The sequence below is a fragment of the Anser cygnoides genome, chromosome 6 (assembly GCF_040182565.1).
Source record: "Anser cygnoides isolate HZ-2024a breed goose chromosome 6, Taihu_goose_T2T_genome, whole genome shotgun sequence".
Classification (NCBI taxonomy): domain Eukaryota; kingdom Metazoa; phylum Chordata; class Aves; order Anseriformes; family Anatidae; genus Anser; species Anser cygnoides.
The window spans coordinates 14,672,786-14,699,116 of NC_089878.1; the positions used below are offsets into that span (position 1 = coordinate 14,672,786).

The 26,331-nt window shown below is 44.1% G+C and overlaps 1 protein-coding gene across 5 annotated transcripts in view; it reads right to left on the reverse strand.

Moving 5' to 3' along the window:
• Positions 1-26,331, reverse strand: part of CREB1 (cAMP responsive element binding protein 1) — an 80,927-nt gene that overhangs the window by 16,820 nt on the left and 37,776 nt on the right. The window contains exons 1-3 of one of the 5 annotated variants that reach the window (XM_067000030.1): positions 20,653-20,863; positions 2,660-2,795; positions 1,526-1,647 (exon numbers count right to left, since the gene is read on the reverse strand). The exons of 1 other annotated variant lie outside the window; for it this stretch is intronic. In XM_067000030.1, the coding sequence (XP_066856131.1) occupies positions 1,526-1,639 (114 nt within the window). In that variant the 5' untranslated portion in view covers positions 1,640-1,647; positions 2,660-2,795; positions 20,653-20,863. Of the gene's footprint in view, positions 1-1,525; positions 1,648-2,659; positions 2,796-20,652; positions 20,885-26,331 lie in introns of those variants that run through there. 3 more of the 5 variants (XM_067000029.1, XM_048047142.2, XM_067000031.1) reach the window with 3 other exon arrangements.

Below are 26,331 nucleotides of genomic sequence, written 5' to 3' on the forward strand. Positions count from 1 at the left end.
AAGCCTCTGAGGGCACTCCCTAATGCCAAACACTGCCGCATCACATATTAAAAATATCACACTAACGTAACACTGCTGATCAGAACAAGACGAGGAATTATGTTTAGACTGTTCAGTCACCTCCAAAAGGAATATGAAGTCTGGGAAATAGCCAAGGTGCAAATAATACAGTAAATGACAATAGGGGAAATTAGGGAAAATATTACATATTTGCTTATAGTTTGCATGGGTTTTAACCATAGCTGTATAGCTGCTTCTTACTCAGAAAAAATTCTCATTCAATTGCCAGGGTAATTTTGCCTGAGTAAAGTGCATTCAATCCACTACATACCTGTAAATTTAGCTACCTGGAGGGTAGTATGTCAACACACAAATTTAAAACATGCTTGCTTCTCTGGACTATATGTTAATGCACACAAAGTGAGAAGCAGTTTACTGGCTTTGCAAGAGAAATAAACGACTTCCACTTAGTTGACTCTTAAGTGTTATTCACACCACCTACATCCTCTGCCTAAGTTAGACAGTGAGAAAACTGCCCAAAGAGGCAAGCTGGTGCAGGGCAGCTGGTGGCCTGAAAATTCACACTACAGGTCACTGAACAAAAATCACCCTGCTCATTTCAACAGCTCTGATCTCTGTACTATCACTTGAATGGAAGTGTACTATCTCTACTTTACTAAAAGGTATAAAGAGTTCTTAAAGACATTAATCATTTATAAAATGTAAGTGATTCAACACTTGTGCCACTTAAAATACATTAAATTCCCCAAACTGTGTGAACTAAAAAAACTGTCAGTTCTTTACAGACTGCAAAATTTTAGTTTTAAAATGAAATGGTTATGTGATAGAGCTGAACAGACTCTGTACTTGTTTACACAATGGAGTTGCTTCTGCCAGCCATCAGTGTATCCAAGAATGACCCCAGGTTCCAAAATTAGAGATGAAGCTGGGATTGCATAATTTCTTGTCTCTCCAAAATAAATTTGGGATAATAAAAGATCTACTATCTCTCTGAGCAGCGAATAATTCTGTGAAATTCAATAGGATAACATGAGCTGTCAGATGCCAGGTTGTTCCACTTGTTCATAATGTTTATGGTATTCATCTTAGATTTTGAGTTTATTTCCTTCAGAATTAACCTGATTGCTATAGACAAGATTCTAACAGAAAAAACAACAGCAGAATAATCCAGTCAATATAAAAAAGACAATAAACTATATGTTTTAAAAAAAAAACTTTCAGTGGTACGGTTGTGGTAAAGAATGCTAGAAAACTTTTAATTAATTATTCTGTTAAAATTGCACAGTTTATATACACACAGTTCTTCAGAACTAACAGCCTTGTGTGAGGTGAAGTTAAAAATCTCTACTGCTATAAAATTCTGAAGACAAACATTAAAGGAACTATACATAGCACCTGTTTCAGAATCGTATCAATAGGACCTTCTCTCAGGCCCATAAGCAGACATTATCCCTCTTAAAAAATTACCCAATAGGTAAAACTATTATACCATATCATTTTATACCTGGGCTAACGTTGCAATCTGTGGTTGTGCCTGTACTGTCATCTGTTGGGTTTCTGCCTCTGTAACGGCTGCATCTCCACTCTGCTGGTTCTCTGCTCCAGATTCCATGGTCATTTAGTTACCTACAATCACAATATTTGTCATAAGTCTGTGTTGGTATGCAATTCCATTACGCTTGGTGGATCTGGTAGCAATCACTGCAGCTGAATTCCCATTACTACATATTTCTTTCATTTGCATATTAAAATGTTGCCAAACTATTAGCATTCAGGCAAAGTTTTGCATGCCATGTGTCTGCCTCAGGTTTATTTTTCTGTGTGTAATGTTTCTGAAAAACTGGTCCAGCCTCCTCCAAAAATGAGATCAGAAAAAAATGTGTTTTGCTCATGTTAAAAAAAATGCTTGAGCAATTGTACTATGATGATCTAGTACCTCCATAATTTGGAACAGGGACCCACAGTTTGTCAGGAAGCCCCAGTGCCAAGGCAAAAATATGCCATAATTAAGTATTAAAAGCACTCCCTGTTCAGCCCTCCCTCTCCCCCGAGACTGCCTTTTGCAGATAACCAACAGCAATTGTTTCTATGTTGGGTAGTTAGCTTTCAGTCTTCCGTCTGAGCTAAATACCCAACATCTCCATACAAATTCTTTCCACAACCAGACTGTGTACAGGCCTATCTATGCCACAGGGACTTGTCTTCTCTACTCTGCAGTTTTAAGATCATATACGTAAAGACAGAAAGCATTTCTACATGAACCTTACTGCAAATAATTATTTTTATACTAAGAGGTACACCGTATTGTTATGACCTCAGTTTTGTATCTTACACGTTTCGTGACAAACTTTTATTTTTAAGCAATAACTGAGTAAGTCTAGATCACCAGAAAACACAACTCTATAAAAAGAGGTTGCATAACTTCCAAACACCAGCATGTAGGCAGAGTGCAATGAATGCTAAATTCTGCGCTGATCTGTGAGAATTAGTTTTCAGTTCTTCTTTAAATACTGATATGAAAGTATTTAATATCTAACAAAGAACTTCAAAATACAAGGAAATCTTCCCAACAGGGATACGGCAATACAATAGTAAATATACAGAACTCCAAATACCAAATAAGAGGAATGGCCATTACCTCCGCAGCCACAATACCAATGTTGTGTACCGCTCTGTGCTGCCCAGTTACTCAGGCTTCTCTCTACCCAGCAGCACCACACCTCTCCAGAGCTGGAGCAAAACCACCAGTAGAGCATTTCTGCTTTCGGAAGGGCCTGGAGGCAGAGGATGCTCAGATCAGTAGGAAGGTGGGAAGAAGGAGAAATCCCCCTCTCCCTCCTGAACTTTACTGGCCCTCTGAGAAAAAGACTGAGAAGAGTCAATACAGATGGTGGTACCATGACCACATTTGAGATATTGCATTTTAAACACAAAGTCAGGGAAACGTACATTTCAATGCAAACTATGCTTTAATGTTATAGCAAAGAGAATACTCCTTGGAGATGTGTTGCCTAAAGCAGTAGGGTCACACTTCAAATCCCAGTATAATAAGAAATTTCCATCTCATAGTAAATGACTGCTAATCAAGATAAAACAGCATTTCAAAGTAGTAACTGCATCTAACATAAAAAGAAGGCAAATCAATGTATATAAACCCAAATCTGTATATTTACTACTGAACATGACTGTTCAAACAAGCTTTTGCGTGTTTGAAAGCACTGAAATGTGTAAATACCAAATATTTAGTTACAACATCAGTTTATAAACTGTTAGGAAGTGAAAAGAAGCAAATAATTAAAGCTGATTTTCCTTAAAAACAAACAAACAAACAACAAAAAAGAAAAATTACAAATTTTTGGAAAAAGAAAATTGAATTCTCCCAAGCATCTGGAATTTTGTTCTGCCTCTCCCTTGTCATGATTTTATGTTTCACAAAAAACAGACATTAGTCTGACAAATGCTCACAGATGAATAATACTCTACTTATAACTATATACTTGCAAACTGGCAACGAAATAAATTCATTGTAAACTCACTTAATTTTAAGTAATCTATACATTACTTTTTATAAGAATGTCAAGATTAGCCTGTGCCCATGCAAATATTATAAACCCATTCTCTTCTATAATACCAAGTCTCTGCCATGCTGCACTTCATCTGCCAGAAAGCACAAATGAAAACCCCTGCACTATTACTATCAGTAACACACATTACCAAACAGTTCTTAATTATGTTATTAGTGACACCAGTTCAAGTGGTTTTCTCTAACATGAGTTTTAATAGTTTTAGTTCTCCATGTCATATACCCAACTTTTCTGAGTATCGTATGTTTTCAAAAGTGCAAACTACAAAACAGAGTACTGCAGGTTTCCCTTTGATTTTTATCATTTTTAAGGAGGTGTCCAGTTTGATCAGTTTTTTGTGTGTGTATCAGCCAGTTTGCCAAGGTAAACACAGCAACAAATTTCTCCCAGTTCCTGTGTATGTATCATGGTCACACCAGCCAAAGGTCTACCTAAACAGACCCAAGGAAGAATTTACAATCTTCTCACACATTATTAAGCAAAGGACCTCTGGTTTTACAAGCTTGGTTTCTATGCTTGCATCATCTTTTGCATTTATCAGTGTAAGTATTAACTGTTTAAGGTGCTCCCTCCTCTACAACACCAACATTTTGGAAATCAAATTCTTAACCCAACTTGCAAACACCTAAAAGGAACCTTCTCCTAATGTCCAGTAAGCACCAAGCAATGCAGGAAGCTGCCTGCAAGATTTGCATCTTGACACGTGCAGTTTAAGCAAGTTTTTAGGGTGACTTGCAGGGTTTTTTGGACAAGCTCCGAGTCTTGGGTTATTTGCAGGTTCTAAGTAATCCTGAAATTGGTTCAATTTACTATGCACTTCCACCTCTCAGCATTCGTATTTTAATGTCTTAATTAGTGCCTTTTATAATAAATTGTGAGAAAAAGAAGGAATTATATTTGTGAGCATTACGGCAACATATTCCAGATACACTGACTACTACATTGCCTCATGTTTGCTTTAACAGCACAGTATTACAAGATTGCCGAGATATATGAGACAAGGCACTTAGAACATAAAAGCTTATTAAAAAGTACAGATTGTTGTATAAAGCATAACTTGTTTTAGAAGTGTTCTTTAAAAAATATTTTTTAAATTTGTCCATCTAAAAGAAATTACCAAGTCTTTACATGATGCGGGTATCAGTTTATTAATTATGTGGTTGTGTATAAGACTATCATGGCTAAAATTAAGGTTAGTAATTCCTATTAGTTCTTGCAATTCACAGCTGCAGTTCACAACTGCTCCGTTTCCAGGCTGCTTTCCAACTTGTCAAAAAAAATCTCACATTCCCACTTTGAGAAAAAATTAGTAATTGGTGTACTGCATTTTGACTGCATTGACTCCTAAGCATTCCTAGAGAAACTAAATTATGAAAAAAAAAAAAAAAAGTTAGCTGTAACAAGCAGAGTTGAAAAAGACAGGAATCTGCTTGCCCAAAACACTCCAAGTATGAACTCGGAACACGGGTTCAAAAAGCTGATGAGATTACTTGTTGAGATATAGTTTAACTCAACACTTTTATTTAATAGATAAATTTCTTTATTAGTTCAAAAGAACTAGTATTTTTTGCCATACTTATTAATGAGCTGAAATTTCAGAGGTGAACAGCAAAACATGCAGCTGACACAGCAATTTGTTTTAAACAAGTCAGGACCAGGAGAAAGAAGTTTAGCAGAAGCTAACTGTACTAGGCGAAGTTACAACATGACAGCATAAGATGGATGATGTCGAACAGAAACAGTTGCAGAATGCACAGGAAATTCTTAACTACATACACTGCAGAATAATCCAAATAAACCTGTCTCATTCATAGCATAAGCCTGGGAAAGGGGTCTGGACACTACTGCAGCTAGTTCACCTCAGATTTCTGCTTAACATGCACCTAGGACAAGAAAAGCTGAAAATTCAGAATGCTAGAATAATAGTTAAAATGTTAGAACAGTAATAAGATACAGGGTAGCCCTTACAAGTTCTATTTTTATAGATGGACCCTATACATCAGATGGATTACAGTGCAGGTCCATCTAAAAAATGGATTTTGTGGAATTTGGGTGTTCAGAGTAAGCAAGCATTTGGGGAATGAAAACCTGCTGAAATGTTCGTTGTCTGAATGTAAAATACTGAAGATGAAAGGTGGCAAATTTTAAAGTATAAAAATAAAAAAATTAAAATACTTTAAAAAGATGAAAATTGGTACTTCATGTACTGCACAAAAAGGCCATGGATGCTGCTGCTGATAAGCATTTTATCAGAATTCAAACAAGGGTTAGACATGCAGAAGGACAACAAGAATATCCAGAATTGGCCTCTTCCAACTCAGGATGTTTTATGGTTCTTCCATACAAAAAAATGTGCAAAGCTGAAAGGAAGATAATATCTCATGAGTCGAGCTTTAAATCAATTTCTAATTCTTAAAAAAATATCAAAAATAAAAATAAGGGTTTTCATGAGGGAGGCAGATTATGTCACATGTAATTCTTGCAGTTTCCAGTACAGTCTTGCGGTACTTTCTTATCTTCAGTATCTTAGAGACTGGACGCTGAATAAGGTGCTCTGCAGCTAACTGTAACTCCCATGATCTCTGCTAATTAAAGTGAGTACCAATGCTGTGTATTCAGAGCATGAGTACAGCCACCTCCCTTACCATCTCCCTTAGAGCCAAGAAGATATAACTGTCTTCTCACAGCTTTTATAGCTTCTTCATTCCACAATACTCACCTATGGATAGCTATTTGGTCTCCCTGTTATATTTTGTTTTCTGACTCTTTATATATCTCCTATCTGAAATAATATGCCTAGAAACTCCAGCATCTCACCCAAATGTGATGGTCCACTGCCAGGTGTCTCCCTTCCTCTTTTTACCAGAGGCCTCTTTTTACTCACTCACACGCACCACAGAGCTTTCCTGTTCTGCAAAGACAGCTTGTTATCGTGCAAGACCAGAGTGGGGAAAAAAGGTGGAGACCCCTTCCCAACCACCACCACTACGTCCAAGAAGCAAAATACCTTGCTGTGGCTGCTACAGCAGGTACAACCTTCAATATGCAAGGAGGGTCTGGAGTGCCCCAAAGCTCTGAGGCAATACGGATCAGTCTGCACCTGAGACTTAGTGCCACAGCATGCTCATCAACAGGCACAGCCATAACCTGTAACTTACCATGTCACACTCTGTGCAACTTTGAAAGGTCTCTTTCTCCTCCACAACTAGGTGATGGGTTCTGGTTTTACTTTATTAATGTACCCACCCAGATTTTGAAGCCTCCATGACAGCCTTCGACACCAGCACGGAGCAGAGGCCCAACAAACCCAAGCCCGTTGAGCCCGACATGGGCCACATCCAGTCACACATTCACCCAGACATCACCTGCAAAGGCCACTGCTATGGCCACACTCTTCCTGGCCCAGCTCAACATCCAGCCGCTGAGATGCTCGTGGCAGTGCAGGGCCGGGACAGTGTGGGGGCTGAGGGAAGGGAGGGCGCCTCCTCCAGTGGAAGTACCCCATGTTCCCCCTTATAGCCTGACAGCAACAGCTGCTCAGTGCTCCGGTCTGATGATTTTCTGTTGACTCCCCTAGGCCTGTGCTTTCTGTTTCACCATAATGTGCTTAGCGCCTAGGAAGGGCTTGTGTTGAAAAAGATCCGTTTGGCTAACTCCTACATTAGAGAAGTCGCTGTTCCCAAATGGACAACCAGTAGATCACTCTGTTTTTCCTTTGATTCTCAAGTCTGAGGAGCCCCAAGAGGAAGGAGGGAAGATCTCAGCATATTCAACAGCCCTCAACAGTCCCATTCAGCTACTGCATATCAGATAAAAACTTGTTAAAGGCTCACAAGGAAGCCTCTCAGGAGGAGGAGTGAGAAAGGCCTACTCTACAGACGTGAGGCTACCAAGAAATTCTCCAACAAAAGGGAACATTGCTTGGGTCAGGTAACTTGCAAGGAAGTTGTGAAACAGAGTGAGACTGAGGTTCTTTAAAATACATTTGTAAGCAAAAATTGGAATAACACCTCTCCTCAAAAATATCTTTAAAATGCAGTAGCTACAAATAGAGAGGTCTACATGTATTAAATGGAATAAACTGTTCCACAAAGCACTTTCCTTTCACATATATCACTATAGCTTCTTGTTCTGAATGTGAGTTTTGCCCCCTTCTGCATACCTTTCATTTTATTATCTTTGGCAATCTTTGGCATGAGATGGATTCAAGGATGTTCAAACAAGAAAATAAATATGGTAACAGCTTTTGTTTTATGGCAATTTAACACCAGTGTCAGGCAGCTACACGAACATTGTGTATACACCAATCTTGACTTCACTGGCTGTTCTGAGTTTTGGAAAGCTTCTCCAAAGCAAGCACGTCAAGTCTGTTCCTCAAGCAGTGCTCATTACAGACTGTATTTCAATTTATTCATAGCAGGCATACCAGCACCATTGTTCAGAAAGCAAATACAGCTCCACAGTCTACAGTTCCAGGAATTCAACTCACTCTGTATTTACTACATGTGGCTTTATAAAGCCAAAGATCCACCATGAAAGCACTGAAAAGGTCATCAAACGTGGCTCTTGTGTGCTATTATTTGTTTTCACCTTTTCAGTGTAATTACTGAGGACATTCACTTCAAATCTGTAAACATTTCTACTATTACCTCGCAGCGTGGCAGCCCTTTCAGCTACGGCTGAGCAGCTGCTCTATGAATTCCATTCAATCTCTGCCAGACTGAAAATGTTCAGAGAAAAATAATTTTATTTACAGCTAACACATGGGACTTCAAATAACTAGCAATAAATGTTCAACAGGACAAGACAGGCCCATAATTATCTCTGTCACTAACGACTGCAATGAGTTGGCACAGGAATTGCAATTTTTACCAGAGCTTCACTGTCATCCTAAACTGCCACTGTTCTCAAGTATTTGCTCATGCCTTGCTCTGCCCTTTAGGTGACAGAAGACTGTGCGCCATGCTGTGAACACAACTTAGTTTGCTTATTGTTCTTAAAAGTACCTTTTACCACTCCTCTGAACCTGTTCACTACACAGCCAATCGATGATTATGCCAGTTTCTGGAAAGGGCAGCGCAAGGGCCATGCAAACCAACTGGAAGCGTGAGTACAAGAATGGCCTCAATAACCACCTCTGTTGAAAATGCCAAAAATGGAGAAGATTCCCCAGATATTTGCATTCAAGTACAGCATTCTGCCTTGCAAACTGAAGAATAAAAAGCTGGAAAGGTTCTTCTTATCACTGAAGATAAATATTTGATCTCGAACTTAGAAGAAAAACTGAACCTCACTTTAAAGAGTTGTCACACAAAGTGGAATCAGACCATCAGCTGAAAGTAATACCCACAGTCCCACTTCTGTATACATAAATATGATATTGAGAAATGTCTCTGAACACTCTGCTTACTGAATATAAACTGTAGCAGCCAAAGCAAGTGAGGTGAACAATGTAGTATTTTCATAAAGATCACTGAAAAATGCAACCAGGGAACTTGGTTATTACGCTTAACAAACATTCTTGTCTCATAACTTTTCTAGTAGAACTTCTAATGCACTTGTAGCTGCACTTTCAAAGTCAGCGTAAACTTCTCATACTTAACGGATTTAGGTACCTAAATGATGGCAGTATCGGAACAAATTATTTGGTTTGCATGCTCAGTCTCCCTCTTACTAGTCAAAAAGCTGTCTCAGGGTTTAAAACAAAGGCGGGAGATCTAAAATCTGAATTCATATGTACAAAGTAGAGCACTCAAATCAGCCATCAATTTTTTTGTTTTCTGTTAGCGTAACACAATAAAGCTGACATTTACCAGGCAGAGGTGAACCGATATGCACATGTGCAGTGTGTGAATGAATGATGCTTTAGCATTCTTCAGTGCTGGATTTTCCTCGTCTGACTCTACACTCTTGGCATTGTACTAGTATCCAGTGTTTCTGCCTTCAAGCTCACTAAAAGGATCAGAGACTCTGACAGTAATTAACTGCAATTTATTTATTGTATCATGAATTCTGTGAACAAACACAAGAGCATCCAGCAAGCACCTGTACACATGCATAATTAATCTATACCACCTTTTCTTGCTCATTATAGCATCACCAAGGGACCTAACTGAATTACAACCTTACCCTTCAAGAATAGGAATTGGGTGCTAAAGGTAAGGGTGAATCCTCCTGCCCATCTTAAAAAAAAAGCGAACGTATTTTAATGTAACTGATAATATAGTTTCTATTTAAGCTACAAACCTCACCTAATAGTTGGGATGGATCTTGTGTGAATACACCACTTTTGCCAAGGAGCCCTCTAGAAGTGGAGGGCAGGAGATGAGAGCAAGCCTAAGACATTAACAATGAAAAGAAAACAAATGCCTTACCATTGTCTTACCCCTTCACATTAAGAAATTCTCCCCCAAAACTGTTAGACTTTACTTAAACAAAACGTCAAAACAAATTCAAGACAGGTTATAAAGTCATTTGCCAGCTATTATTATTACTATTGAAGACAGAATCCTTAAATATATTCTATTTATAAATGTTCTGTCCACATACTGAATGCACATAGGGTATGAAAAGAGTAATTCATATGCTTTATGCCTGTGATCTTTATCATAAGACAGAAATATGATAAATATTTATGAATACCTTTAGCAAATATGTGAGAAAACAGAGATTTTTAAGGATGACCTAGGCAGCATACACAATCTATTCACAAAGACTTCAGGAGAACTTGCATGTTTCTAAGAATTCAGCAAATCTTGTGGTTCTGATACGTTTCCTGTTAATGTTATCTATAAAGTGCATTTACATACAAACTGATGGCACTTTACTACAGTTTACCATCTTTTCTCTGAGATCACTTCTGGAATATAATAAGCACCTACTTTTCAACCTATACTGGTTTCTTGTAATTCCTACTAGCTGTAGAACGAAGTTTTCCTCTCACAAAAATCAAAACATGTAAAAATATCAAAGTATAGGGCTCTTTTCTCCATATGTCTACTGTAAGTAATGTGTCTTATTTTGCAATGTGTAGCTGTTGCTAAATCAAAAATTATCACAACGACACATCTGAACAGTATGATTTGTATGCAGACATCTTTAATACAACACAAGACACAAGCATCAAATGATTTTTGTGACAGCCCTTGGGAGCCAAAGGTCCCACTTAATATATCATGAACTTGGGAAGCAAGCTCTTAGCAATTGGTATGGGCCTAGAGAACTAATAATAAGCACAACTGCTCGTGACCATGTTTAATTTCTTTCTGAACTGTGGGTGGAAAACTGAGGAGTAAATAGTCCCTGAGATCTGAACTTGACCTATCAACATGACTGACTGTAGCAACGACATCAGACACTTTTTTGCACTTTTTAGTGCTAAACTGTAACCACTCACTAGCTTGATGGCAGTTTTTAATAAAAAAGGAAGACACCTGTGTTAACATGACTGTTTTTTTTTGCTTTTGTTTTTGTTTTGTGACTCCCAAGGTAGCCTCTGTGATGCTACTAGATGCTTCAGTTTAATAAACATGCTCACTTCTGCAAACAGGAGGTACCTCAGAGAGGGTGGGGACTGCATCTGCTGAGTCCATGGCGAAAAATTGCTGGAAATGAACCAACAACAATCTCAAAGTCATGTGGTGTATTAATGCAGCCTGAACCCAAGTAACGTGAGTACAACAGTAAGTAAACATCTCTGTTCTGCTAATGAGGCCCTTTGCCTGAGCTGGTACACCATACTGCTTAGCAGGCATTACTAGCTTGGGCTCAGCACCACACAAAAGCAGCTGCATGACTCCTGCCTTGAGGAAGTAGGTTGTACCTGGCTGGCACTGAGTAACTCAGAAACCATGCTCTGGTGACACTCAGCAACACAGAAATGCCCAGTAATTTATCCTGCCATGCTGGTCAGCAGGAGGCAGAATGTTTTCGTCACCTCCTTTCATAACAAACACTGGCATGTGGTGCTCCAGGAGAGGAGCTACGACAGTCCAGAATGACAGAAAGGAAAGCTAATTCTGCAGGCAGACAGAAACCTTCCTCCCCAGTGAGAGGGAAAAAATGGGAGGTGGTGTTAGACAGAGAAACTGTGCCCATACCAGTGATGCAAGTAGTATTTGCAGCAGAAAATGATGCAAAGCTAGCAAGGTTAAGACCCATCTAAGAAGGTGCATGTGTTCCTTTTTTTCCACGGTGTAGATCTGGAAGGGCTTGAAATTTCCTCTTGACCTGGCACAGTCATTCAAATGGATCATATTTGTTTTCCTCCATATGCACTTCTGTGTCTTATGGCCTTTAACTGCCCCACCAGTCATTCTGGCAGAGCAAGGCACACTTTGCTGCAGGACATATTTGAAAACATTTTGATGTGTTGCAAGGATCTTTGTCCATGTGCCAAGCAACCTTTAAACATCCCAGTTCAGAGGCACCAGCTGAAGGAACCGTGGCAATCCCAAACATGCAGCAGTGTGGAACTCTGCAGGGAGACACTACGCACATTTGTGTTCAGTGCACAGCTGTCTCTGCAGTAGGTAAACTACTAAACTTGTTCTCAGCAAACAATTACTGCAGCAATGACTGGCTGCTCAACAGAGTACTCTCTTAGAAAATGTGAATTCGGACAATGATGTCATGGGGTCAGCACAAGGGTATTTAATAATAGTATTTCCTGCACGGACTTTGCTCTAAAATATGCAGAAGACATTCACATATTCTGGATCACTGGGTCCACTAACAAATACTTAAGTGAACACCTATGGCTACTTTGAAATTACATAAAGATCATCCATCTCTCTTTTGGTGCTCAGAGCAGATTGGGAATGACACACTAAAAATAAAAAATAAAATAAAATAAAAATAGATCATTACACAGAGTCACACCAGTCTGGCTAACCAGAGTGCTCCAAGCCCAAAGGCCAAGAGTGCAACACAGAAGTAATCTTGCAGCTGTAGTAGAGAAAGGAATCGTCTCACTACAGGTGTTTCCTTAAATGTAATAATTTAAATTACATACCAGGTATGATTTAAGGAAGCATATGTAGGAATGTGACAAAGACAGATATCCATAGAAACACATGTTTATTATTACCTGAAATCTTTCACTTCCTCAGCTCATTTTCAGTGAGCTTCACAGCTCATTTTCAGTGTCTGGGTTAACTTTATCGTACAAAAATATTAATATACACTTACCAGAATAGTGTACTTTAAGACTGGACTGAAGCTTCTTAGAGATTACAGTGATTAAAGATGACATTCTAACATAACATAAATTTAACTTTATATTAAGAAACTTAATCTACTGGAAAGTCCCACAAACTCAGGGGACTTTCCCATGAATCAAGAAAATGTTTCCTTTCCCATCCTATAACGATGGGGGGCAACTGTCAGCTCTTTATTTGGTCACTTAAAACATTAAATTAGACACCTGAATTTCATCATCCACTTGTATTTTTCATGTAAAAATGAAATAAAAAGCCTGAGGTTTAAATACTAGGTCACCTCAGCAAAACACTGCAAATCGAAAAGGGTCAGATGTTGGAAATTCCAAGGTGACAGACTGTATCTTTTTTCTTATCATTCTTCTTTCTCAGGGAACTATCAATCAGTTAAGAAATTGAGGGCCAAATAGGGAGGTTTAGGTATTATCAACATATAATTAAACTTGACAAGAAAATTTTATATAGTAATTTGTGTCTGTGCTGAGACTCTGTCTGTTGACAAGAATGGACGGCTCCATTCCAAACATTTGTAACCCACTTGTGAATGTCAGTAGCTAAAGGATTAATGTGTTAAAAATGCTACTTCAGATATTTACGCTTCAAGTTTTATAAGCGTAAACTATTAAAAAATATATTGTTAACTCTGATCATTGCTTGGATCATGTGGCACTTCTAGAGTTCAACCCACAGTAAAAGAACACAAAGTTCTATAACTTGGAAATACCGGGAAGCCTTGTTTAAAAAACACCACCATTTTTAATGAATTCAGAAAGAAAACACAACAAAATGGATGTTTCAGACCAATGTCTTCACTGTTTTATTAACAGATTATCATTAGAACTGGTCATCTGAAAATAAGACTGAATTATTTATACAAAGCTCATAATTACCAGATATAAAGTCAAACGTCTGAAACAAATTCAAAATAACCTTTATCTGCAGAAGCAACATTTTTTTTGTTGTAATAGCTTTGTTTCTTTCTTAACAGACAGTACAGACTCATTTTTGCTTTAATGCTCTACAGTGAAAACCTTTGAATTTTCTCTAATTGAAGTGTTACAGTAGAACATGCCCAGGTATGCACAAGAAAAACAGCGCTTCCTTACAAACCTTGTCCTTGTCCAGCTTCTGAATGCTTCCTATTCACAAAATTCATTGCAACATTAAAACGGAAAGATTTGGGGCTTAAGCCACCGCTCAGACTTGAAAATACGTTAAATCCTAAAATTGTTCTGGCTTTCCTAGTTATACTGAAATCATTGTTAGTCAATTGGTCAATTGGCACTGGTCTTGAAGGAATAGAAGACACCTTATCTTGCTTAATGTACCAAAATTACATCTATGACATACCCTCTCCCTAAAAAACAACTGAACTTAAACCATGACCAAATATTGTAGCAATGTTATCAACTCAGTGGATTCTGGCTTATTTTCTATGTATTTTTATATTTGCAAGGACAGTGCAGGAAAATTTAAAATGAGAAAGATCTTTCCCGTGCCTGCCAGGCAGATCTGCTCTGCGTAAGTATCATCTCCATAACCAAGAATAATTTCTCTTGGTTCTCAGATACTTAAGCAGAGTTAAGAACTGCATTACCTGTGGGCAATGCAGCTCTCTTGCTGGAACAGAGATGTGACTTGCTGGTAACTCGGAAATGCAGAATGATGACTGAATAAGCAACGGGGGGAGCCATCGATGAAGCAAAAAGGGCCAGTGAAAGAAACAGAATCTGTGCCTTACATTCGTACGCAAAAGTGCATTAGCACACAAAAGAAAATCTCTATTTTGCTTTCTGCAACTACGGTCTTACAAGCATTTCTGATGGTAGCACTACCAGCTCCAGCTCTGCTTTCCTCCTTATTTGTTTTCATTTCCACCCTTAGGGCTGTCTGTGAGGCTGTGCAGTAAAGGGGGCTGGGGAACCAATTTGGACTGCAAACAGACCAGAAAACACAAAATATCTTCAACACGGACCTGTTCTCTGATCCAATTCACCTCACATCGCAAGCAGCTGTACCAGTACTAGTGGCACGGGAGCAGCAACAGAGAAGGTGAAAGCAGAGCCTGCTCTTGCTGAAGCCTCACCCACCAATGGAAGTAAAGGAGATCAGATCATGGACACAGGTGTCTTAACACTGTAGGAAATGAACAGACATGCTGAAGAAAACATATATTCTGTAATTAGAGTATTACTGTTTTGCTGATGACTCTCCTTATGAGTGGGAGGCTAAAACCAGGCTGATTAGTTCTTATGTAGTCTACACAAGCTTGCTGAGGACTGGGCAGAGCGCCACGCTTTTCAAACATTTCCATCTCCAAGAAAGCAGTTGTTTGCAGCAGGTAACAGGCCTCCTCCTCCACCCAGCCCAGAATATTATGCACTAGTTATATAATCCACATTAACCTTTTACTACAACTTTCATGCTAGTAGTTTCAGCCACAATTGTTACTTTTAAAATCAGGAGGAGAGGCCAAAGCATTTATCTGCAGTAACAGTGAAACTAAAGGCAGCTCACTGCCCAGGTGCCTTGGGACGGATGGCAGGATTTACACTGAGGTGTCGGACCTGAACCCCTTCTGGAGCTTCGTCTTTCAAATCAGGGTTGGTTAAAACTATCCTATGTAATGCTGATCCAATGTTCTGAGAAGGCTAACGCCTACCTTTGCTGAGGAGTAGCTAGTTCAACCACACAGCTTCACAAGGCTTTCAAAAGAGGGAAACTCTCCTCTCAGTTTTTATTTAATTTCAACTGGAACACTTACTGTGATACAGCTTTCCTAGCTGCAAAGACAAACGACGTGGCTCCGATCGCCATGGACAGAGCCGACTCCTCCTCCTGCCACTAGAAACAAGGATGTGCTGCAGCTCCCTGAGATGGGCACAGCGACCCAGCTCTCTGCTGCTGGAGGGAGAAAGTTGTGTTCCTCCTTCCTCTTTCTGTGCTCTCGCTGCGAATTTGTACCAGAGCTGGTGCTAGCAGGATCTCCACCACCAACTGATACAGCTCGCTCATGCAACAGAAAACTAACCTGCCAAGAGTACAGCTTTCCCCTGGGTTAGTGATTTGAACCGGCTCGTTAAGCTGTACAGTCAGCACTACAGCCAACAGAAGGGATGGATGCACACCACACAACCAGCGGCAGGAGAAAGGGAAGGAGTAAGATGTCTGTCTCGAGAGCCACATACAGTTCTATCAGCTCAGAGGAAAACAGAGAAACAGACTGCTGCTGCTGGTATGCTGCGGTGTTACCACACGCTGCCCTTTTTCACATCTTCCCTCCCTTGCTATTGCCCAGAATTTTCCTATCAGCACAAAAGAGAAAAATTTGGATGAGTTTCACGAAGAGGGGCAGGGGTCCTACTTTTATAGTAATGCCCCAGGCTTTTACTAAGAGAAAGCTCTCTGCAGTCTACAGAGCCTTAAATTTACAAACCCTGTGCATATTCCAAGGCACTTGGAGGAGCGGACAGGCACCAGCAGAGTTTGAGGCAGGGCCAGCTATACAGAGCCAGAGGAAGAGTCATCAGAGAAAGGCAAGAAAATGATGTTTCTCACCGATTATTCTACAGGGTATAGAAGATCAGCTGGATGGGAAGAGATTTCACACTCAGCCCTAGGAAAGGTGCAGGGGAAAACAAAATTGGATTGCCCTTTGAAAAACAGTAGAGAATGAGAGAAGATTTAGGGTAGCATCTACCAGAAAAACACATGCAATACTGGAGCCGAAATGTGACAGGAGGTTGTACAGTCGCTAGAGAAATGATTAAGATCGCAGCAAGGTGCTGCAGAGGACAGAGACAGGAGGGAAGAAGATGGAACAGACCAACAACAAAGCACGTGAGAACAGGACTGAGGAAGTGAGCACAACAGTTGTTAACGCACACAAGCAAATAGGTAGTGCAACAAACAGTATGTGGACATGGTACTAAAGTTTAGGAACAGTTGCTGCTCATGTTCATAGATGTACTCATCTAACACACACAAAAACTTAAACTTAGCTAAATGACCCAGTGCTGCAGCAAAAAGAACAGCATCCATGTGATCCAATTTGGTTATGAACACGGCAGTAATTTAAAAGCCTTATGCAGGCTGCATTTTCTCGTTTAGCAGCGCTGCTGTTCAGGCTGCCCCTATCTTCCTGCTCATTGCAGCCCCGTCCCTTCCCCTGATCGTGCTGGCACCACTACTGTGCAGCAAGCAGGGAAGGGAACGGGCCGGGGAAAATTAATCCAGCCCCCCAAGGCTCACTTCCTCAGCCAGTTTTACCACGTAGCGACCCAAACATTTGTGACAAGGCAGTGGAGAAGACTGAACAAATCACCAGATGTGGAGGTGCTTAAGCCAATATTACTGTCCAAAAAATGTACGTGGAACCATGGTTTCGGTCTGTGAGGCAGTAGGCAAACTTCGGACATCCCTGGATTTCTCAGGCTACCCTACTGTACTGCTCCTTGTTCCCCAGGTGAGCCTCTGCTCAAGAAAAGAACCTGCTAAGTTTAGAAAGCTATCTCAAAAGGTTTCTGCCAGAAGAGGAAAACACAACCCAGACTTACAGTTCCTCCAAACTGGAGAGACAAGTTTTACAGATAAACCCCACTGACCAACCAAGCTGTCACTGGAACAACGCTTAGAGGATCAGAGAGAGATTTTTACACATCGCTTAAGCTCTCTCCTCCAAAAAGTGTGAAAACCTCAAGGGTAGACATCTTTGTTTCATTTTCCTGCCAGAAGGTAGCTTTAAAATAGTTCATTGTAAGGCTTTCTGCAGCTTTATCTAAAGTAGCTGGTGTTGTCTAGTCTGAGAGACCAAACCGACACGTAATGAAATCCAGAAGAGCAATTGGCAGGACTCTTATATCTTCGGAACTATTTTTACATCTTTCTCCTAATGGTCTCAGATTTATGATAAAGATCAGGTCTGAAAACACTCTCAAGAGAAAAGAGGTATGCTTATTATCTTAAGGGGTAAAAAAAATCCCCGTATTATGCATTTGGCTCACTGTGATACTACATAAAAAAAATCCATGTTGTTTTAAAATCACATGTATGTAAGTTCATATATATATATAAATAATTAAATAATATAAGTACTAATATAAGTAAATATATAAATAATCCAATAATATAAATAATTTACATGCATACATACAGGAACACACTTCCTTCAAACCCTTTACCCCCTCCCATTAGGAGGCTCTTCCACCACCTGCAGTTTTTTATTCCCTCCACTTCCCACAAGATTCTCTAAACCTAGTGCTGCCAGAAAAAAAAGACAGCAGCAGCATGAAATGAGAAAATCCTCGTCTGTTTGCAAATGCTGTTTTACCTGGCAAACCTAAAAGAGCAACTAGACCCAGCCACATGTTCGTCTATCTCCTGCACAACAGCGCACAAGGCTGTTTCAGAAGCATGCAAGAATGGAAGGTGTTGTGCTTGTTCTCACTCACCTTTGTAACTGCAGCACTATCAAGCGACTCAAAAGCTTTGAAAAATAAACCAGGTGTCAGTGCCTTAATGCTGGCAGAAATGCAAAGAAAATCGCTAACCACAGAGTGGTCAGGTTCTTATAATCACCATGAAGTGTGACCACACGGACTGCAGATGAGGCAACACCATTTCTGATTTAGAGAAAAATCACAGCATTGCCACGAAACTTCAGCTGTACGCAGGCAGGGCAGCAGAGAGCTCCAGCCGAATTCAGCGGGGTTGTTTCTGTTGATGAGCGTTACTGTCATTTTCCATGAAACTAACTTTAGATTACATGCAGAACGCCAGCAAGGCCTTCTCGCTGCAGAAAAGCCTTGAGACCTGTGGCATGAGTAACTGATCTCCACTTGCTTACGGAGATCCTAAAATAGAGGTGAAGTGTGAATATCCCATTTGTTTCACAAGGGTGTCAACAGAAATTCCTCACGAGGGCCTTGTCTACTATCAAAATCTGCACCTACAGAGCTGTAGCTGCACATAGGCAAGAGGCTGTTCACTTCTTACCGCAGAGGAACGCAGTAAGATGAACTACTACAGAATATTTTATATTTGATATCAGGTCCAGCAATAGCTACACGGGTGCAAGCTTCCAGGACACGGACAGATTGATGACTTGACAGTCTAAATTAGACATTTCTAAATTTTCTTGATCGACAGATCACTCTCCCCTTTCAAACCGTTTTTTTTCCACCCAGGAAAGTAAGCACGCTTATCACCAAAGCTGGGGGAAGAGGGGAATAATATAAATCAGATACAGACAACTTGTGGCAGATCCAGATATAAAGCTGGGAGTACTCATTTTAATATTTATGCTCTATCAATGGAATTAAAAATTATTATACTCTTCTTTTCTACATTTAAATATTTGATTTTAGGTCACCTGGAAGTGATGCTTAGCAAACACACAACCACTTGCCTGCTCCCTTTTCCCTCTGATGCGTGAGGATACAAAGCTCACGAGGAAATGCAGGTGTATGTGTTAGAAAAAACGGATCATACAGTCCTCTACGCTATGATGAAACAGAATGTTTTGGGGATAAATAAGGTGTTGTGTCTCTAAAGCTACAGAAAAACGACATGCAAGGATTTAATGACACGTTTCTGTATTTAAAAAGTGCATATTTTAGCGAACCGAGAATGAATGAAATACACCAGCCACTACGCTTTGTTTAATCGCTATCAACAGCTACGTTGCTCCGTGAAGTCCACAGGCGTCTATTAATCAATTACAACTTTAGAAACCCTCTTTGCGCGTTGGCATTACGGAGAGTGATGTAGAGTACCTTTGGCCTTCATTTCAAAAAAAGTGAGGGACAGAAAAGAGCAATTCACGCAGAATGGAGAGGCCTATCTACACGCAGGAATCACCGCTATTCATCTTGAATAAAAACTTATTTTGGTGGCTTATACTTTAATGTGAAAAACTACATTTGCTGATAATGGGGAATTCCTGTATTTCAAAAAGGAGTGCTTGGTGGTTACAACAGCTTTGAGAAGGGTTCTCCGGTACTCCTAAATACGTCTCTGGTCCTTTATTTAATAGGCAGGAAATTTGTTTCTAACCCCAGAAAAAAATGTTTTTTTTTTTTGTAACAGGTGTTGCTTCAGAAGCATTTCAGTATTTAAGAGAGTTAAAAAAAAAAATAGGTTAAAAAAAAAAAGGATGTTTTTGGGGAAAAAAAGTCGTATGACCTAAAAAAAAACAAAAAATCCGTGTATGTATTCGAGAGGTGTAAGCACCTGCGGCCGAAAGCACCTTTGAGGAGAGATGCGGTTGCCACGTCATTTGCGCTCGTTGCTGCCCGAAAGCCGCGGCCCCCCGGGCTGGGCGCGGGGGTGCCGCCCGGGGCAGGCAGGTCTGTGCGCCGGCGGCAGGGCGCGGAGCCGGCCCCGCAGCTGCGGCCCCCGGAGGCCGGGTCCGGCCGGCGCGGCGTGGACGGGCGGCGTGCGCTGACATCCGCGCAGGGGTCACATCCTGCTGGCCGGGCGGCGCCGGGACGGAGCCTGCGGAGAGCTGCGGCGAGCCGAGCCCCGCCGCCGCGGCCGGGGCCGGGGCCGGGGCCGGGGCCGAGCCGAGCCGAGCGCCGCCGCTGGCTGCCGCCGGAGCGGCCTCCGCCCGGCCGTGTCGGCCGGCGGCGGGGCCGTCTCCCATCCGCCATTATCCTTTGTTCGCGGCGGGGCCGGTGCGGGGCTCGGCTCCATCTTTAGCGCGGGCGCCCCTCCCGCGGGCGCTGCGGGGCCGGGCCCCCGCGTCCGTGCTGCCGGCCGCGGGGCCCCGCCGGGCTGCGGCTCCTTCCCTCCCCCCCGCCCCTGCTCGCTGGGCGCCGTCCTCCTCTTACCGGTTACCAGGCTGCTCCGTCACTGCTTTCGTTCGCGCCCGGGCTCTCGCCGCAGTTTTATTCTCTCCCCCACGTAACACACCGCGTCAAACTACACCTCCGCCGCGTCACTCGCGCACACACAGGCGCTCCCAGCCCGGCGACAGGCAGGCAGCGGCCGACTGAGGAGCGCCAGCCAGGGAGCGAGCGCCGAGCGCGCCGCGGCCCGCACGGAAACCGCCGAGCGCTCACGGAAACCGCCGAGCGCGCGGCGGGCGGCGGGAACGGCCGAGCGCGCCGCCGGCCCCCGCGGAAAGAGCCGAGCGGCCGCGGAAACGAACGAAGCGCCCCGGAGGGGGAGGCGGAAAGAGCCGAGCGGCCGCGGGAAGGCGCGAACGGCGCTTCCGCCCCGGGCGCCCGGCGCGCAGCGGCGCCGCGGGGCGCGGAAACCCGCGGGCGGGAGGGGGGGGGGGGGAGGGGGGCGGCCGCACCGCCCCAAGCGGGAGCACGGCGGCGGCGCGGGGACCCCCCCCGCGCCTCACGGCGCCCGGCCCCGGGGCCCGGCCCGCCCCGCCGGCTGCCCCCCGGCACAAAATGGCGGCGGGCCGGGGACGCACACGGGGCCGGGGGCTGCGGGGCCCGGCCCCAAGGGGGAACGAAGCGGTGGGGCAGCGCCGGGCCCCCGAGGCTGCTGGCGCCCAGCGGAGGCGGCGCAGGGCGTTGTGGCCCCTCGGGGCGGGACACGCGAGGGCTTTGTAGGCACCGGGTGGGCAGAGGTCTGCGGGGGCCTCGCCGGGAGCCGGGGGGCGAGGCCGTGCTGGGAAGGGTCCCGAGGAGTCCGTGACACCCGGAGCCGCAGGGGCTGCCTGGGGCACCGCCAGCGCGGCCTGCTCGGCGTTAGGGGAGCAGCGGGGGCGCCCCTCATCCCCCCGCGGGGTGGAACAACTTCGGCAACAACTCCTAAAGCCCCCCCCCCCCCCCCGGCTCTGCAGAAAGCGCTTCGTGTTCCGCAGAGCCTCCAGATGGCACTGCGCGACAACGTTTGGGGCTGCGCTTCTGCGAGCGGCTGGCCTGGCACACGCTGTCCCCGCCAGGCACCGCTGCGCGGCCGCGGCTGTCGCGCACCGACGCCGCCCTGCCACCGCTGCCGGTGCCCCGCCTTACGGGGCTCCCGTCCGCTCGGGTTCTCTCAGGAAGGCTGAACGGATTTTACTCAGATACATAAACGCGTCAAAAATTAAAAGAGATGCTGCAATTGCAGGTTTACTGTCTGATTGTTTTTGTTGATTACAATCGTTCTGAAGTGGACTGAAATAAACCACATTTGACATACTTAAAAAAGGCAGTTCAAGTTAGGCAGATGGCATGTTGTTTTACTGATGGCACAAAATATGTCTTGGGCCACATCTTATTTTCCACTTCTGTTGTGCTTTTCTCCTCTGACCTGTCTGCAAGCAGGAGCTCCAAGGTTGTGAGCGCCTATGCGAGGAAATACCAATAATGAGCAGAGCAAATGTAGTCATCTGAGCGTCTCCTGTTTGATTCATGCTTTTCTTTAACTGTTTTCCCATCAATTCTTTCCTCTTTGTGTTCATGTTCGTGTTGCATCAGCTTCCTTTGCTCCCCCAGTGACCAGCATCACGCATGCTGTCTACACATGCCCGTTTCCCAGAACTGCCTTGCTCACCCTGGAGCAGCAAGCCTGAAGGATCATGGCAGTAAGTCCTTAAGGGAATAAACTCCAGTCCTCGAAAGGCAACTGAAAGGCACTAAGACAAGTGAGCGGCTCCCACCAGCAACGTGGGCTGCACGCTCAGCCGGAGCAGCAGGAACGCTGCTGATGGGACCAGATCACAGCTGGTCCCCGAGCTACGCAGGCAGGCAGCTCCTTGCGTGGCTCTGATCCTGCTGCCCATTTAAGGCCAGGCCGATCCTCTGGCATCCCGCTGCCCCCCCCCAGCCCTGCGCTCACACGCAGCTCTCAGCTGCGCTCTCAGTCTCTGTCAGCTCATCCCTGAGTTTGCAAAGGGCAAAGTGCAGGGGTGGCTGCTCCAGACGGCGTAGGCTCCCCGTGTAACACGCAGCCGAAGAGTGCAATTTATCTCAAACTAGAACAGATGCCTCAGATAGGTCAGATGCCTGGAGTCATTTGAGATTGCACCAATGTTATGTTTCTGTGGTATCTTCATCTCTTGCCCACGGCCGAGGCTAAGACCATATGTGGAGCCGAGCTGGCTTCAGCCCGGACTCACACCGGTGCAGTGGCAGGGCTGGGTGAATATCTCGTGTGCAGCTGCTCTGAAACCTTCTGGCAGCAGTTTTGCATGTTCCTCTTTACTTTCCGGGGTTTTTGTTTTTTGCCTCTCACCAGATCTGAGCAAAATCAGGACACTAAGCAAAACTGGAACTTCTTTGGAAGTGGGAGTAAAAGTCTGAGCCTAAACAAAACCCTTCCCTCACTGGCATCCATGCATTCCTTTCACTGTGGCCTCATGGGGAATTTGAATAAAATGGGACAGTAATGATGTGCCAATTACCCACAAAATCCAAGAGGGAGAGATTGACATGGGGAGCAAACTGGGATGCTCAGCAGTTTTCCTCTTCATCAGCAAAACTTTGCTCGATGATGAGTGAAACCCAGCCAGATTAATTACTTTTTTTTACGTTTAAGCCTCGGGGGCAAATGAATTAGCACTGCAGCTGCCAGGCAGATTATCCTGGGCAGCGGGCTCCTTGAACATGGCATTGCAGGTTGACTGCCCGTGGCCCAGGGCCTGTAGAGCTCATGGGTGACACAGACCCGGCAGGGCTGGCACCTGGCTGTAAGGTGCAGCAGAGCCACAGCGAGCAGAGCCGCTCAGAGCAGTCAAGGCTACCGATGCTGTTCACACACAAGACAACACTTACTGTGGAAACAGAGATGCGTGCATTTTCAGCCTTCTGGTCCACACACTGCTGTGAAGAGAGCAACACTAAGTATTTTCTACAGTACACAGTCATCTCCATGACTGATTTATAACAAAATAGTCTTTCGGCATCAAATCCTCACCGCTAATTCCTATAGGACCAGTGTGGTCTGGCAGTACAGGGGCAGAGAGAGGGTGTTTGGTACAAGTATGGCCTAACGTACAGCACAAGTACTGCTGGGGAGGCAGGGAGGCAGAACGTGCTCCAGGGCTTTGCAGCCACATTCGCTAATGGATATTCTCCCAAGGAAAGAGACAAAAGGAGAGTGTTTGCAAATAATGAATGTGGAGGGGGGCAGATGTTACATTAGGTGGTTAGCAAAGTGCCCAGCACATTTCAGTGTAACGGGTATCGCATTGCACTTTCCATCCAATGCAAATGTTGCAGCTGATTTCAAAGCAGATGCAGGGGAAGGCAGGGGGTGCCACCATGCCCCTGTGATGGACACGGCCATTCAGGAGCACTGATCCGATGACGAGTTTTGGGGCAGAAAATGAAGTTAATAAAGAGGTGCTATTCTGAAACCCAAGCAAAGACATGTCAGTCCTCCATTTCGGCCTCTGCGTCTGAGATGGATGGAGGCTTAGCTTCCAACTCCCATACAGAGCAGTCTTCTATCATTTTATAGCCTCTCAGGACCAGCTAAAACTGCTTACTCATCAGGATAAGGACAAAGCCCTACAGGTTTAGTATCTGCCAGGGAGCATAAGATTCACTGGACTCCCTGAGCACTTTATTACAGAAGTAGGTCTAAATTCACAGTTACCTCAGAACAAAGTAACCAAAAATAGAAATGGTTTTTCAACATCATCCCACTTAAAGTTAATGAACTGCAGCTCAGGTCTGCCCTCCCTGCTCTTGGACATTCATCATTGCTAAAAGTAATAAATCTTCCAGGCCAAATACAGGCTTTACAAGCAGGTAGATTGCATGCTCAATTAGCCCAGGGAAATTGTTCGCTTGGCTTAAACCCTGCCGTTTGAAACACGGAGTCCTGCCGCTGCGTCGGTCACATTTCTCCCACAGATGGAGCAGCCCAGGAGGGGAAATCCCGCGTCCCCAGCCAGGGACACGTTGCTCCTTGCTGTGCCTCACAGGCTGCTCCAGCAGGACTCGTCCGCTCTGGTGGCAGCCTGTCCCCGAGCCGAGCGTGGTGCCAGGGGGAGAGGTGCAGGGTGCGTGCTATGCATCCCCCAGGCAGCACAGGGCAGGTCTCCAGCAGCCAGGGCCCTGGGTCGTGCAGTTCAGGTACAGATGTTGCCCCGCTCTTTATCCAAATATTATGTTGCATTCCCCCACCGAGTCCCCTTTCTACTAAGCTACGTCCTTTGCCCCCCATCTCGAAGCCACTCGGTGATGTGTCAAAGGTGGGATTTTGCCTGGGTGCAGCAGTGCGGGTGCAGGTTCGCACCGTGCCGCTGTTCTTGCCTTGGGATTGACAGATAAACGGCCCCGCAACAGCTTGGTTATCACTGTCATTGCACCTGACAGCAACTCCCTTGTGCCAGGTGTCAGCAAAACCGAGGGCTGAATATCTAAAGGTCACGGGGGCTCTGAAGAGCATCTCGTGTTTTCAAGTGACGGACTGTCACACGGAAGGAAGAGCTAAAATGAATTGCTGACCAGCGCGGGGCTTAGAAATGCTGCAAACACATCCTCACACTCCAAACCACGGTGACATTTTTCTTGTCTATTAAGCTCTTTTATCACATATTTCATGGCTTGTGGGCATACTCAAAACCCTTCTGTTGCTTAAAGAACCAGAAAAACTGATGAACGATATTGGCAGTGCTTACTAAAGAACCAGGCATGGCAAACGTGAGGAGGACGGGTCTGCAGCTGGGACCCCGTGTGCTGCGATGTGCTTCGGGGTGAGGAAACACCAGCCCGAGGCGAGGGAGAGGAGCTGGGGCTGCCTGGGAAGCCGCCTGGACAGGAGCTTTTCCTTCCCCACAGGAACAGGATTTTATCTGCCACACAGGGAGGAAAAAACTGTCGTAGGAGGCCTGGTGGAAGTCAAAGCTGAAATGAAAAAGCACACCAAATCTACTGACTGCTGTTGGACTGAAATGGGGAGGAGGGGTGGAAATTTTCATGGAATAATTCTTGGAAACATCTGCTGATTTTTGGCCAGCTTTGGCCCTGAGTGCCTGCATTTTAACCTAAAGTTGGCTGCTGGGGGTTATTGCTCTGCTGGTAAATGCCGCATTTCTATCGGCACAGCCTGCTGGCTTTGAGTCAGCTCCTATCATATAGAAAACATTATTTAGAGTGACTTTCACACTTTCAAAAAATAAATCTTACACCTCCCTAGCTGTCTTTCTGCCATGCGAGAAGCTAGCAAACACTCATCTGGTGAATAATTTTGGTGGTGGCAGGAAGACGGGAGCCTGCGTGTGTGGTGTTTGGTTTCGGGATCGCTATCTCACCGTCTCGCTTTAATTTAACAAATGTCTGTGTATGTTGAGCTGCTCCAGTTTTTAGCATGTCCATTCACTATAAAGTCAGGTCGCCGGAGTTGTGGGAAGGAGTGGGAGGTTGTTGGGAAATGAAATAACCAGTAGGAACACTCAAAGGGTAGTGCAGGTCGATCTGAAGCAAAACAGGCAAAAACCAGGGTGGGTGGAAGAGCAGGGGAATAATTACCATTGTCTTCCTTAGTTTCCCATTACAAGCATGTGCTATCTATTTTAATGTAGCTGCACGAGGGAACCACGTTTCCTTTCACACATG